Source organism: Benincasa hispida, chromosome 9 (genome assembly GCF_027475165.1).
Source record: "Benincasa hispida cultivar pf3 chromosome 9, pf3_genome.v1.1, whole genome shotgun sequence".
Classification (NCBI taxonomy): Eukaryota; Viridiplantae; Streptophyta; class Magnoliopsida; order Cucurbitales; family Cucurbitaceae; genus Benincasa; species Benincasa hispida.
The window spans coordinates 73,620,459-73,635,569 of record NC_143486.1 but is presented as its reverse complement, the minus strand read 5'-3'; the positions used below and the strand labels follow the sequence as shown (position 1 = coordinate 73,635,569).

Here is a 15,111-nt window from a genome sequence, read left to right as displayed (position 1 = left end):
ATTCCAAATTGAAGAGATTTAGCTAAACGAAAAAGGTAATGAATTCGTAAATAAGTTTGACCGTGGATTAGTTAAATTAAATACTGGGAGTTACAGCTCGAAAGTGTATAAATAAATTAACAAAATCATAATTAAGGGAATTAATAATGCATGGAGTATTTTTTTTTAATTAACTGTAGAAAAAAGAATATAATAGATTGGGAAATGGGAATAATATAATTTTTAAATTTAATTATAATATTTTTGTTTCACGAGAGCTTTCAAGGTTGTCGTGATTGGATCTGTACAAAATCTCCATTTCCCCCTTCTCCCACTTCACACACACACACACTCCTCTCTTCTTATTCTTCTGCTCTTTCTCCCTCTGCTTTTAAGCGAAGCGCTTCTAAATCCAACAATGGAGGGTTAAAGAGAGAACAAAAAATCAATTCCCACAAGGTCAAACAAGACGACAATGGTGGCTTAGGGTGTCGGTGTCTTCATCCTCTCTTAAAATTCAACCTCATTATCTTCATTTTTTTTTTCATTTCCCATTCTTCTACTCTTTAATTCGAGGTAACTGTCTTCTGGGTTTTTCTTCCTCTTTCTCCTACTGCCTTTTTTGGGGTTTATCTCTACTCTGGATGAAGTAGCTTGGATGGGTTCTTTTGTTGTTTGTTTGAAGGATAATCATAATGTGTTGAGAAGAATTATGTTACACAGACTCTCTACTCAAATCTTCTTGCTGTTAAACGAGTCTGTTTCTGAGGTTTTGGGGCTTCTCTTGAGTGAATTGCTTGGGGTGTTTTTGTTTTCAGGAACTATTTTGATGTGTTGCTTGTTTCGATCTTGAATCGTCATCGACTTGTGGGGGTACTACTAGTTTTCTTGATCTGATGTTTTGAATTGGAGATGCGGATCTCAGAAGAGGATGTTGTTATGGGTCTTTTTTAATTTTGATTTTTGGAGTGTGTGTTGCTTTCAGTAAAGATGATATCTGGATCTTTGTATCTCTTTCGGATTTGAATCTGGTTGAGTTAGTGTAAATGAATTGGTTTCTCTGCGTTAATGATTTGAACTAAATGGAAGTGGAAATTATAATTTACACTGCAACTTGTCTGCTGCGTTTTTTTATTGGTATTTGAATTGAAACTTGTATTAATTTGTTTCTATGAATTTGGATGTGTTCCAGTTGATTTTGACGTTACTACGGTAGACAATGTCCAGGCCTTTACATCGAGGTGCGTCTGGTGTTAAGGTTCATGGTCATGGTGATGATAAATGGGACTCTCAAATGAAAGATAAAACTGAAAAAGAAGAGGTGGACAGAAGAGGTTCTTTGGATCATGGAGGAAATTTGGTTCCGAGGTTACCCTTTCGCCTACTTCTTCCAGACAATTCACCTTCAAAATATGGAGGCACTGAGAATGGCTTTGCTTCTGATTCTTTTTTAGTTGGGAACTCAAGAAGTCGGCAGCAATTTATACTGCAAATGTTGAAATTGAGTTTAGTGTTGATTATAATTCTTGCTCTTACTGGATCTTTTTGGTGGACACTCTCCATTTCTGGTTCTTCCCAAGTTCAAATCTTCCATGGTTATCGGCGACTCCAAGAGCAGCTTGTTTCCGACCTTTGGGATATAGGGGAGATTTCTCTTGGTCCTTCAAGGTTGAAAGAGCTTGAATTCTGTTCGCCGGAGTTCGAGAATTATGTTCCATGCTTCAATTCAAGTGATACTCAAGATGATGAGTATGATAGACATTGTGAGCCTAGCTTGTCGCTAAACTGTTTGGTACAACCTCCCTTGAAATACAAGATTCCACTTAGATGGCCTACTGGAAGGGATGTTATCTGGGTGTCAAATGTGAAAATCACAGCACAGGAGGTCCTTTACTCGGGAAGCTTGACCAAAAGGTTTGCCTAAAAATTCATAACAAAAAGAAAAAGGAGAAAAATCTAATTGATATTATCCCTCTTTGATTAATTGCTTTTCCTGAACTTACAGGATGATGATGCTGGAGGAAGAACAAATATCTTTTCGTTCGGCGTCTCCAATGTTTGATGGCGTTGAAGATTATTCTCACCAAATTGCAGAAATGATTGGGCTGAGGAATGAATCAAATTTCAGAGAAGTTGGGGTATGTATGTCAATGTTTTGTTTAAGCCAATTAATCAGCTGTGGTCTTCTATGCTTCCTTGCTAAGATACAAACGGGCCTGCACTTACTGCTCTATCTTGACAAGTGCCTACTTTTGTATCCCTTCATTTATACCACTGATGTGGTTTAAATAATTCCCTGGTTGTTGTACTTGTTCCGATTATTTCACTCAAAATAAACAGGTTGGTGTTTTGTCTCCTGTAATTTTGAAGAAAACAAGATTGTCCAAATTGCTTCACTTCTAGTCTTCAACTCCATAATTACCGTTATAAGGATACACTTAATTTCAGAGCTTTAAATTTTTTGCACTCTCTTTTGTTCTGTCTACTAGAATGATGCTAGTAGGGAGTCATATAAAATTACATTGTTGACAAACACATTTTTTTTATTTTAACTTTATAATGCCAGTTTGAATACCTAACAAGGGGTTGCACCTTCCTAAAATGTTGCAGGTAAGAACTATTCTGGATATAGGATGTGGTTATGGAAGTTTTGGAGCACATCTTTTCTCGAAACATCTCTTAACTATGTGCATAGCAAATTATGAGGCTTCAGGCAGTCAGGTTCAACTAACTCTTGAAAGGGGTCTTCCTGCGATGCTTGGTTCTTTTACTTCAAAACAGTTGCCATTTCCATCTCTTTCCTATGATATGGTTCATTGTGCACGATGTGGCGTTGACTGGGACAGTAAAGGTAAACTTGAAGCCTTGTTGTATGATATTGATGGGTGCTATTCCTTCATGTTAATCTATTTTATCAAGTTCATTAACTTATATATCACCTTTATGTTTGTAATGTAAAAATAAACGAAGGTGACACATTGGATAAGATCTAGCAGATTTTTGCTGAGTAGAATTATCTTGTTGACTTGCATGAGGAAAACATGAGTTCTTTCATTTTGCAGTATAAGTTTGGGAGGAACGTGAACAAATTCTTGCAATAGTTGAGACAAAAATTACAATCTCACATACCATAAACTAACATTTTGAGGAGATTCAATTGAGTTTAGGTTACTATTATATTATATATTTTAGTTAATGGCTAATACTAGAAATTGGAATCATGCAAATTTGAAATGGTTCCTGATTTCTCAAAGCTACGGAGTACAATCCTGGGTTATAAATAACATTATTGTGCTTTATTTGTACGATAGTTATTTTATCTGTTTCATACAGTTAGTCCTGACATGACCTTGTATGCTAGCACAATACAAAAGTAGTTTGTCGATACAATGAGAACAAATTTGGTTTTCAATAACGTCATAAATGTTAGCTATCTGGTGGCATCCTGTGTTCAATTATGTCCAATCATTGTGCCAGAGTTTATATTCTAACAAGGAAACTTCTAATTCTTTTTCCTTTTCCAAACAGATGGTAGATACTTGATTGAAGTTGATAGAGTTTTGAAGCCAGGTGGGTATTTTGTGTGGACATTGCCACTTACAAATACTCAAGGTGTTCTTCACAAAAAAGAGAACCAGAAAAGATGGAGCTTCATTCAGGATTTTGTCGAATATCTGTGCTGGGAGATGTTGCCTCAACAAGATGAAACTGTTGTCTGGAAGAAAACTAGTAAAAGTAATTGTTATAGCTCACGGTATGACATCTGAGACAGAATGCATTTAACATTATGTAACATTGAATTTAAATCTTATTCATCTGTCTTGCTTGATTATTGGTCAATGGGAATACAATGCAATTCCTAAGTATGTCTTTTCCTGCTTTTATATCTAGGAAGCCAGACTCATCTCCTCCAATATGTGGTAAAGGTTATGATATTGAATCTCCATATTATAGACCACTCCAAGCCTGCATTGGGGGAAGAAAAAGTCGTCGTTGGGTTCCTATTAACGAAAGAAGAACCTGGCCTTCAAGGGCTAACTTGAACAAGAGTGAACTGGCTTTGCATGGTAATTTTGATGAGGACCTTAGGACAATATCGTTGTTCTTTACCATTATATTCCCTTTCTCCTAACATTCACGTTAAAATATGTATATATTCTATTACATCTCATTGACATTTCAAGTTGACATGTTTTCAGGATTGGCTTTAGATGATGTCACAGATGATTCTCTAAACTGGAAAATGGCAGTAAAGAACTATTGGTCTCTTTTGTCGCCACTAATCTTCTCGGATCATCCAAAACGACCAGGTGATGAGGATCCTTTACCCCCATACAACATGCTCCGGAATGTGCTAGATATGAATGCTTATTATGGAGGTTTCAATTCTGCATTATTGGAAGCTGGGAAGTCTGTATGGGTCATGAACGTAGTACCAACAGATGGACCTAACCATCTTCCCATGATAATGGATAGAGGCTTCATTGGGGTATTGCACGATTGGTAATACTACTCTTCTAATCTTTTAATTTTTTAAAATTTTGCCCCCCAATGCCTCAATATTTTACCTCTAATCTTATCAGTTATCACCCTATGTTATGAATTTTAGTTTCTTATTCTTACGTTCTAGTTGCCTTCTCCAATTCAGGTGCGAGGCCTTTCCAACATATCCTAGATCATATGATTTGGTTCATGCAGCAGGGCTTCTGTCCCTTGAAGCAAGTAAGAAGCCAAGATGCTCCATGCTCGACTTATTCAGTGAGATTGATCGGTTACTTCGTCCAGAGGTACTAATTTGTTTTTGTTTTTTTTTGGGGGTACAATTTTGGTTCTCTTTTTTCTTTCTATCCCCAAAACTTTCAATCTCTTTGTGGGAAACAAGGAATGAGGGCCTTTAAACCAAAAACACTTTATGACTTGGTTGTTTGATATTACCATCTCCACAAGGTTGGGAGTGTTCTTGGCCATGCCAAAACGCTTTTGCTGTGGCTAAAAATGCTTCCCACTCTAACCCAGAATCAATTATACTAGAGTAGTTGAAAATTGTCCAAGATGTCATTATGGGATGTTCGGGACACTTAGTTGAGTTCTGAAGTATGAAGTTAAGAAGTTTATGTTTGGGGTGTAGAGTTATAAGATGAAGTTTTTCGATATATGTGTAAAATAGAGAGAGAGGAAGATGAAGTTTCTCCATAAATGTTTCAACTTCGATAGTGTTTAACTATTAAAGTATCATTTGTATCTCACCTTGCGGATACACCTTGATTGTGATGAATTTGCTGGTTTTTTCAGGGTTGGGTGATAATCCGCGACACTGCTGCACTTGTCGAATCAGCTCGAACTATAACTACACAGCTTAAGTGGGACGCACGAGTTACAGAAATTGAAGATAACAATGATGAGAGAGTCCTCATCTGCCAAAAACCTTTCTTGAAGAGACAAGCAAAGTGATTAAAAATTTTGAAGGTGAAAAGTATTTATATTCATTCTGTGGATGATGATGGAATAACCATCATAGGGGGCTCCCTCATCCAAATTTGGGAGAGGAAAAATCATAATTTCTGAAAAAAAAAAAAAAAAGAAAAAAAGAGAGAGAGAAAAGAAGAGAGGACACAAATTGATACTTGTTGGGATTGACAACACCACGATAGCAGCTATAGAAGAAGCCGTAAGGCCGAAAATAGGATATGATGTAATTATGCAAATGAGCACAGAAGTGAGAAATCTAGGATTTGATTAAAATAGAGATTTGCATTTTTATTATGCATTTCCTGAAATGTTATACATCAATGTGATTAAGATTGTGAAATTGGATCAACAATAATAAGCACTTGATGTTTGCTTTAGCATCTAAAATGCTATGCATCCATTTTATGCAGAAAAAATATTTCTTTTTCTTTGTTTTTCCTGCTCTCTTCTCACTCTGCTCTTTATGGGCTAGCTGCTGTTTGTGGTATGTGGAAATGGAAATGCAATATAATACCTTCTTCTTTCCATTTTTACTCTACACAATCTAATACTTTGAGATTTCCATTTTCTTTTTTGCAATTGTCAAGAGATTAAGTATTTATCAATGCCATTTTTATGCCAACACGAGCATGTTTGACTAACATAAAGTGTACATTTCCGACTAAAAGGATAGAAGTATGAATCTCCCACGGAACTAAAAAAGGTACCACAGCTATAGAATTACTATGTTCATATTAATGACATCATATAATTAACTTGGTATATAACTTACATATTTTAAGCATTTTATTATATACAAATAAATGCATATTTTTATAACTTATCTAGAAAAAAATATCAATCTACAACTTAAATTTAGGAGGGTTGTGTTAAATTTATCATTAATATGACATTTGGAGAAGTCTAAACACTGGTAAGAATTAAATGCATTTATAATTTTTAAATGTAATTTTCTATAGAGATATGGGGATAAACATTTGATATCCTCTTTTGTCCATTTTAAAGGATGGTTATAGGATTATTTTGTGTAATTTGACATTTAAATCATTAAAAAAAATTGTTCATGTGGATTTATTGATTTCAAATTTCGTTTTTAATTGATTTTTTTTTCTAAATATTTAATTTGAGATTAAAAAAAAAATCTTTTCATTATTTGATTTAAACGGAAAAAAATCTTTTCATTATTTGATTTAAACGGTTTACCATTCACATGGATCGAGGGGATAAATTGGTTTTAATTTTAACTTTGAAAGAAAAAGTAATAATAAACATCAAAAAATATTATCAATCTTGGGATTTTATCTTATTCACGTTAAATCCTTAAATAATCTCATTATATTAGTATAAAAAATTTTCCAACAAAAATCTATGGTTCACGTGAAGATATGAGAATTTTTGGGGGAAAAAATCTAATTTTGTCTATTAATTTATTTTTAAACAATAAAAATCTCAATTTATTTAATTTATATAAATTTACAAATCTATTCATTTATACTATTAAAAAATAAAATCTTTATCAATTTTGAGATTTTATCTAGTTCATATTAAATCCTTAAATAATCTCAAAATGCAAAATTTTCCAACAAAAGGCCTATCATCCAAGTTAAGAGGACGAGAAGAAAAAAACTATTTTTTTCTATTAATTTATATTTTAAACAATAAAAATCTCATTTTTTTTTAAATTTAAATAGTGTTACAAATCTATCTATTTATCTATACTATCTAAAAAGAACTATGAGGAGAAACTTTTAATTTTTCCTTTTGCCTCTGTTAATTGATGGTCAAAGAGATATCTTAGGTAATTTTACCTTTAAATTATTAGATAAATTTCTTTTCCTATTATATGTCTCCTACTTTCGCATTAAATAAGTAGATATTCAAATAAAAAAAAACTATAAAAAATTGTCAACAAGGGTGTAGCTCAATTGACATAGTGTTTATATTATCAATCTCGTGATTTGATGTTCAATTCTTTCACCCTACATTTTAATTACAATATCTTTGCAAAAAACTATACAAATTTGTAACTATTGCATTAAATAGTAGATGTTAAAAAAAAAAAAAAAAAAAAAAAGAATCTATCCATTTTTTTTTCACATTTGTTTTACATTAAATGAGTAGATATTGAAAAGAAATCTATCTAAAAAAACAAAACCAGTTTTTTTTTTCTTTTTTTAATTTGAGGATAAGAAGTGGCTAGATATCACACCTTCATTTTTTTATTTGTTCAAGGTATGTTATCTTTCTTTTCTTATGCGAATAATGTTTTTTCCTCTAAACTTGGCGTGAGATTGAGATTTATATTGACTTTTTTTTAAAAAAAAATAATATAAGTTTTAAACAATTATATTAATTCAATTTTCTTTCATCAAGGTGAAAATTTTAATATATATATATATAAATCATATTAGTTCCAACTAGGCTTAATAAAAGACTCTGAATTGATTCACTTGTAAACTTAGAATAATCGAAACAATTATATGTTTTGTATTATTTTTTAAACTAAATTTGAAGGAGGGTGTTAATTGGTTATAGTACAAAAATTCTCGGTTTAAATTGATACAATTATTAGTTCAGTATATAAATGGATACAATTCCAAAATTTAAGAATGTAAATTAATATTTTCTCAAATATTTAATTACATAAAGTAAAATGGAATATATTGTTTAAATAATATTTTCTCAAATATTTAAATACTCACCAGAGCCTCGCTCTATCTCAATTGAAGTGCATTATCTTGTTGTAAAATTACTACTTTTTTTTTTCTTTCTTTTTTTTGAGAGAAAGACCTATTTATTCAACTGTCAAATCAAAATTCATGGGATAATAGTTTTATTATGTAATTTCTTGGATAATTGTTTTATCGGATAAAAAAAATTCCATTGATACTAATAGATGTTTGAGCTGTTTTTAAATATAGAAAAATAAACCAAAATATTTATAAAATACAACAAAATTTTAGAACTATCAATAATAGATGCTGATAGACTTCTATTAGTGTCTATGAGTGATATCGATAGACACAAATAGAAGACTATAAGTGTCTATTATTTCTAAAATTTTGTTATATCTTATAAATATTTTCAACAATTTTATCATTTGAAATAATATTCGTAGATGTTTATTATAGCCTATCACTGATAAACATTGATATTTTGTTATATTTATAAAGGAGTTGACTTATTTTATATTATTTGAAAATAATCCTAACTTATTTATGAAAGAATAATTTTATTTTGATAAAAATAATTTAATAAAGTAACTTTTAGTGTTTAAAGGGTTTATTTTTAAATATAGAAAAATGAATCACAATATTTATAAAGACGTCAAGATTTTAGAATTTATTAATGAGATAATGTTGATAGCAGTATCAATGATTAATAGATTTTGAAATAATGTGCGTGATTTAAAAGATAATTTGTGAAGAAAAATCGAAATACTAAGTTTGAGGCATTCCAGTGTTGCAGCTGCTTTGTGAAATAAAAATTGTAATGGCTTGGCGCCTTGTCGTCACCAACCTCAAATCCATTCAAACCCTAACCCTAAAAAACATCCTTCGCCATTCATCTCCTTCCTTCTTCAACCAGAATTTCCCATTCTCCACCTCCTTCCTCATCACCAAACTCCCCAAGAAGTTCAGGAAGAAACGCAAGAAGCACGAAACCCCTAGAACCAAACTCATCCAATCAGAATCCAATCGCATTTCTCACTTCGAGCGCATCCTCCAAACCGATTCCTTCTTCAGATTTCTTTTTAAGTCGAAGGATTTCCTCTCCAAGCAGCCGGAGCACGTTCTTCGCCTCGACGATGCCGGCAAACTCTATCGCGAGCTCGGCTTCCCGAGAGGTCGCAAAGTCGCTCGATCTATTGAACGCCATCCGCTACTTTTCGAACCCTATCGTCATGCCGACGGGAAAATGTGGTTCGGATTTACGGAGTTCATGGAAGAGTTGATCGAGGAAGAGAAGAGGATTATGGACTCCATGGAGCTGGATAGGGTTACAATTGTGAGGAAGTTGCTGATGATGTCGGCGAATAAGCGAATTCGATTGAGCAAAATCTACCATTGCAGGTCGGTGTTTGGAATTCCGGAGGATTTTAGAGATCGAGTAGGGAAATATCCACATTACTTCCGAGTTGTGGTTGAAGATGATGGGAAGAGGGTGTTGGAATTGGTGAATTGGGACCCTCAATTGGCCGTTAGTCAGCTCGAGAGAGAGTTTGTAGTGAACGAGGATAAGGTGAAAAGGACATTCAAGTTTCCTGTGAAACATGGGAAGGATTTGGATTTGGATGAGGATGATACGAGGAAGCTGAATTTGTTGAATACACTTCCATTGGTTTCGCCATATTCAGATGGATCGAAGCTGGAACTTTGGACATTGGATGCAGAGAAGTACAGGGTTGGCGTGGTGCATGAGTTCTTGAGTTTGACATTGGAGAAGAAGGCTTCAATTCATCATATTGTGGAGTTTAAGGAGGAGTTTAGCTTGACTAAGCATACTTATCAGATGCTTTTGAAGCAACCCAGAACCTTTTATCTGGCTGGGACTGAAATGAATTGGGTTGTTTTCTTAAAGGACGCATACAATGAAAATGGTGACTTGATTCAGAAAGACCCTCAAGTAGTTTTCAACGAGAAGCTGCGTAGATATGCTCAAATGCAGAAAATGGAATGATATCCCATCAAAGGTGTAATGATATCGAATATCGATTCAGGAATGAACTGTTTCTGTTTATCCAATGAGTTAAATATATATATCTCCTTCAGCAAATACTATTTATTTTGCCCATTCTCAATCTTCTGAGTTTGATTTAAAGTGGGATTACTGACACACTTATAGTCATTCATAGAATACGAGTGAGATTTGCTTAACAAGCAGAAAGGCAAGATGTGATTTAAATTATGGTAAGATGCAAAACTAATTGCAAAAGAACCCGATTATGCCATTAAGAAAAGCAATCTCAATTCACTAAGGTTAAAGAGAATATTTTAACCACATGACAAACGTATTCTATGGACGAAAGAAAACAGGACACCAAGTGTGATGTAACAGAAAAAGTGGGAAAACAAAACAAAACAGAACAGAAAACGCTTCCCCCAATGAATATCTTTTTGGTATATCAGCGGAAGGGCCAAGTCTAACGAGATGATGAGGCGAGAGCCGACGAATAATGGCGAGCGGTTGGCGCTTTTGATCTGTGCCTGCCTTTGTGTGCAACGCTTGCAGTGCTTCTGTGCCCACTAATGGTAGATGATGCCATATGGCTTGTTTTCCTGGATGTTTTTCTACGGGAACTCCAACTACTGTTTCCTAGTGCAGCTTTTGCAATGCTATCGGTTGCAACTTCTCGAGCTCTCTGTGCTTTGATGGCTTGCTTGTTTAGGTAAACAAGGTTTGGAAGAAGGCCAACAACCGCCTTGCGTAGCTGGTCGTCGCTCACATTACTTTGAATTGGATTCCCCAACAGATTAAGAGCTTGAAGAGAGTTATAGTTGGCAACAAGTTGACCCAGAGCTTTGGTTGTTGAAATCTTGTTAAAGCTTAGGTCAAGAACTGTCAGCTTCAAGATTCGATACAGTCCCTCAACATCACTAATCTTGTTGCCAGCTAGATAGAGTTCTTTGATAATTGCACAGTTTGACAACCCTGGTGCAAAGTTGAACAAATGCACGCATTCAGAATAATCAGAAATGGATAAAATTTGCACCTTCCCCTCCCATCATCAACCAAATCCATAAATATAGAATTTAAACACATTTCAAGTTTATCAAACAGTACCATGTCCTATCCGAGATATGCGATTGTAACTCAGATCAAGTATTCGAAGTCGCGTTAATTCTTTGAGCCCTTCGATGGCACTGATCTTGTTCCTGGACAAATTGAGAGTGTGCAGCCCCTTGGGCAGTGATCCAGGGTTAATGTGAGCTGGAATACCAACCAACCTTGTCAGTGGCAAGAATGATAAGAAAAAACCAAGTAACTAGAAGTCTAGAATAGTGCCATGCCAAGCATTTGGAGATGTAAAAACGAATCACTACCTATGAGGTTGCCGGACAAATTGACAGATCTGAGACCGGATAGATGTGAGATTGTGGGTATGGCTTTTAAGCCAATACCAGAGATGTGAGCCACGGTTGAGGAAGAATTCAGCGACTGGATGACGCTATTGGCATACAAAATCTCTTCTGTCAGATTGGGTTCTCCACGTCGGGGCATGTGAGTTGAAGTTCTCTCAGGAGAGGGTGGGAAGAAAGTATCTGGATCTTTGTCACCCCCAACCTCATCGATTGAAACACACGGTTCGATTTGAAGATCCTTCACCCACTCGTCCACTCTTCTTAGGGAAGATGACTCTGCTGAAAATGCAACCCACTGATTTTGTGGCCATAAACCAGAGACTCCATTACACAAATTCTCATGATCTTGATTGTTGCTTTTGTTGTTACTTGGGCCGTTTGTCCAGGTTTCCTCAGTAAATGATCCAGGTGATTCCATCATACCTTTTCCCACTGCTCTGTTCGGCTCAAGACTGTCAGAACAATACCCACCTTGCTGGTTGAACGCGGAGTTGGTGGGAGTAGCCTTGGTTGTCCACGGCCTTTGCAGGTTTCTATGGCTCCATAGGAACAACTTCCACCACAACCTTCTACTTCTGGAAGGAAGAATCTGGCTCGAAGAACACTTCTTCAACATGACTTTATCAGCACTGCGATGGGTCATAATAGACCCTGGACTGCCTGGATCAACATAGTCCCTCATTTCATCGGCCAATTCTTGCAGTTTTTCGAAAGACTGACACTTTGGAGGCTGCAACTGATGAGATAAATTTCTATGCACATCCCTGGTTTCCAGATTAGAACAGGAGCGTTTAAGTTTAGGTGATGCCCAACAGACTGCCTTACCAATTCCAGGATCACTAACATGCCCACTTTGGATTGCATCAACCCCTCCTCCTCCTCCTGCTCCTACTCCTACTCCTACTCCTTCACTACCTTCACCTTCAATAATAATCTTATCAAATTGTTTTCCCACTGAACTAGAAAATTGAAACTCAAATTCTTCTCCACAGGTATCTTGATCAGGGAGATCAAAGTCGGAAAGATTCTGCTTGATAGAGTTGTCGTCACGCTCGTCCTCCCCTTCATATGCAGCTTCTACTACTCCTGCTGCAGGACTCTCATGGTTCGTTACCTTAACATCCAGCTTAGAATTATTCTCAGATGGGTACAGAATTGAAACGTCGAGAGTAGACGACTTCCCTTCTCCAACTTGAAAAGGCTCCTCAGAGTGATGGATGCTGACTTGTAAAGTTTTCTTCAAGTAATTCAATTCAGCAGGTTTTTGCAATTCCGCCAAATCACTCTGCAAACCAAAGATTAAGAGGATATATATATTCAGCAACCTCGGCAAACAAACTGAACAAGCAACTAAGATATGAATATTGAAAGAAGACACACCTTGGTTTTCTTCTTCTTCCCTGTCCGGCCAGAGAAGCAATTGAATTTTGCCATAGCTGCAATTTTATAAAGATAAGAAATCCCTCAAAAGATTCGGAATGAGAGCTCTATGTTTCTGTTCCTGCTAGTATCCTATTCCACACGAACTATTCTTTCTACCTGGCCGTTTTAGCACGTCTCCTTCTTCAATTAATGGTTCAAATGCTCACATCGTAACGATTTTTCTTTTTTCTTTTTTCTTTTTTTAATAGATTGTCGACCGGATTGAGATTAGCCGTAGTCGATCGGAAGACGCCGAACCAACAAGAAACTGCAATCGAAAGGCGCCCATGAACCAGAAAATCCCTGAAAAGGGCCAAGTCTAGAGGAAGATCGAGACGATATGACTACGATGTCGGCCAGAGTTGTATACGAAGCAGCTTCTCCTCAGAAGCTTCACAAAAAAATTGTCGATGATAGAAAAACCTAATCACACAGACAAACAAACAAACAAAGCAGACCCGTATAAGAAGAAACTCCCAAACCCTAACCATAACCATAAAACAGAAAGCAAATCCCATTCCCAAATCTAAAATCCAAAAACACCAAATGAAAGCAAGAAAAACAAAGAAGAATATCCACATGATTCACAAACAAAAACTGTAATCGCAGAAATTAGGTGGAATTCGGAAACAGAAACATTAAATCGACGAAAATCTAGAAATTGAAAAAACAAAGAGGAAAGTAAAGTACCTTTTGGCGATTAGGTCTTCCAGATTTACGAGAATGGAAGCAGCAGAAATTGGAAGAGAGAGTAATCTCTTGAGAGAGGAGAAGAAATGGCGTTAAAATGAAGGAAGAAGGAAGTGAGGATGGTACGGATAAATAGAGGAGCCGAGTTTAAGAGAGTTTTGAGAGAGAGCGCTTCCAAAGTTAACACAGTAGAGAGAGAAAACTAGAAGACGCGCATGGAACGCGGCTTTCTTCCATAACATCCTTCTCCTTCTTAAAAACTCTTTTTTCTTTTCTTTTTTTTTTTTTGAAAAACTATAATCATTTTTCACGTAATGAAAGTCAAATAATTACTGTTGGTTTTATTTATTTTTATTTTTATGGTTTGAAAACATATGCCTTTTATTTGATTTTCAACATACTCAAATTATATAAGCTGCCCTCTAAAAAAAAATAGCTCCTTACTAAATTAATGATACCGTTTTCTTTTTTGTAATTTCTAAAATGGTTCATTAATCCCCACAATGATAAGATAATAATATTTTTTTTATATATAAAAAAGACCATATTTGATATCTTCCAAAAAAAAAAAAAAAGAAGGTAATATTTGATTGGCAATTTGAAAAAACTAATCACCAAAGTTGTTGTAATCAATCTCAACAACAATCAATTTTAAAAAATAAAAACAATTAACAATGACCTTCTATAGTAATTAACAAGTAAAGTAACAACCTCTGTGTTCTCAGTGGAAAAAAAAACCTGTTGAAATTATTAATTTTTAATCTTTCCTAAAACAAAAAATAATTGAAAATTGTGAGTCATACCTGCCAGCCAATATGACGTGGAATATTTGTTTTTATGTGGTGAAAATTTCCGTGCCACATGGGCCGTATATTAGTGTGGGCAATACAGAGCCGGAGAAAGACATGGGGTCCACCACCCTATCGCACTTTCATCTAGCGCCGTCAGATCAGTCTGCATCCGTAAGCGTCCACGTGTAAGAACCATATTTTGCGCTGCCAATGCGTAAGTGGAGAGACTGACAAGAAAAAGAAAAAAAAAATCAATCAAAACGACGTCAGCGTCGGTCGTACAAATGAAGATGTACGGCAGTTTCTGTTGTTTCTTTTTGTCTTTTTCTGATCTTTCATACTTGGCAACCGTTGGCCTTGTGTTTGCCTCTCCATTATTTACCCCTTAATTTATTTATTATTTATTTTAAGAATTTATTCCTTTTAATTATTGCGATATCAATAAAGGAATTGATTCCAATTACTTCATCGCTCCGTTGATATTATTAATATATTGTTTTTTTTTTCTGTTTCTTTTTTAGTCTACGTTATAAAAGAGTAAATTGGCTCTATTTTTTGTCATTTTTCGTTATCTTTTTTTGGCACATTACTACTATATGTTAGTGTTAGTGTTAATATTAATTCATTCAAGGTTGATAAAATGATTGATCGTAAAATAATGGCAAAAATGAAATTAA

The 15,111-nt window shown here is 34.9% G+C and overlaps 3 protein-coding genes across 4 annotated transcripts; 2 read left to right on the top strand and 1 right to left on the bottom strand.

Moving 5' to 3' along the window:
- Positions 1–217: 217 nt before the first annotated feature.
- TSD2 (S-adenosyl-L-methionine-dependent methyltransferases superfamily protein) lies at positions 218–5,975 on the top strand. 2 transcript variants are annotated; one of them, XM_039042346.2, is made up of 10 exons: positions 269–555; positions 798–852; positions 1,172–1,893; positions 1,985–2,117; positions 2,590–2,830; positions 3,508–3,733; positions 3,871–4,046; positions 4,179–4,482; positions 4,628–4,766; positions 5,272–5,975. In XM_039042346.2, the coding sequence occupies exons 3-10, from the start codon at positions 1,199–1,201 to the stop codon at positions 5,428–5,430; spliced, it is 2,073 nt and encodes a 690-aa protein (XP_038898274.1). In that variant the 5' UTR covers positions 269–555; positions 798–852; positions 1,172–1,198; the 3' UTR covers positions 5,431–5,975. The 2 variants fall into 2 exon arrangements, with proteins under 2 accessions (XP_038898273.1, XP_038898274.1); XM_039042345.2 differs by lacking the exon at positions 798–852 and having other exon boundaries at positions 218–555.
- Positions 5,976–8,209: 2,234 nt separating this feature from the next.
- LOC120085477 (Ubiquitin carboxyl-terminal hydrolase family protein) lies at positions 8,210–10,224 on the top strand. Its single transcript, XM_039041455.2, has one exon. The coding sequence runs from the start codon at positions 8,941–8,943 to the stop codon at positions 10,126–10,128; it is 1,188 nt and encodes a 395-aa protein (XP_038897383.1). The 5' UTR covers positions 8,210–8,940; the 3' UTR covers positions 10,129–10,224.
- Positions 10,225–10,375: 151 nt separating this feature from the next.
- On the bottom strand, positions 10,376–14,093 carry LOC120085476 (Outer arm dynein light chain 1 protein). The gene is made up of 5 exons (XM_039041454.2): positions 13,644–14,093; positions 12,912–13,376; positions 11,493–12,816; positions 11,233–11,379; positions 10,376–11,100 (listed from the first exon to the last, which is right to left on the bottom strand). Exons 2-5 carry the CDS (start codon positions 12,963–12,965, stop codon positions 10,592–10,594), a joined length of 2,034 nt encoding a protein of 677 aa, XP_038897382.1. The 5' UTR covers positions 12,966–13,376; positions 13,644–14,093; the 3' UTR covers positions 10,376–10,591.
- Between the last annotated feature and the right edge of the window lie 1,018 nt (positions 14,094–15,111).

Excerpts from the sequence above, each read along its gene's own strand:
- LOC120085476 (XM_039041454.2), bottom strand. The coding sequence starts at position 12,965 with ATGGCAAAATTCAATTGCTTCTCTGGCCGGACAGGGAAGAAGAAGAAA. Across the intron at positions 12,817-12,911 it reads GGAAGAAGAAGAAAACCAAG|AGTGATTTGGCGGAATTGCA; the intron begins GTGTGTCTTCTT and ends TTTGGTTTGCAG. Across the intron at positions 11,380-11,492 it reads TTTGTCCGGCAACCTCATAG|CTCACATTAACCCTGGATCA; the intron begins GTAGTGATTCGT and ends TTGGTATTCCAG.
- LOC120085477 (XM_039041455.2), top strand. The coding sequence starts at position 8,941 with ATGGCTTGGCGCCTTGTCGTCACCAACCTCAAATCCATTCAAACCCTA.
- TSD2 (XM_039042345.2), top strand. The coding sequence starts at position 1,199 with ATGTCCAGGCCTTTACATCGAGGTGCGTCTGGTGTTAAGGTTCATGGT. Across the intron at positions 2,118-2,589 it reads CAAATTTCAGAGAAGTTGGG|GTAAGAACTATTCTGGATAT; the intron begins GTATGTATGTCA and ends AAAATGTTGCAG. Across the intron at positions 3,734-3,870 it reads AGTAATTGTTATAGCTCACG|GAAGCCAGACTCATCTCCTC; the intron begins GTATGACATCTG and ends TTTTATATCTAG.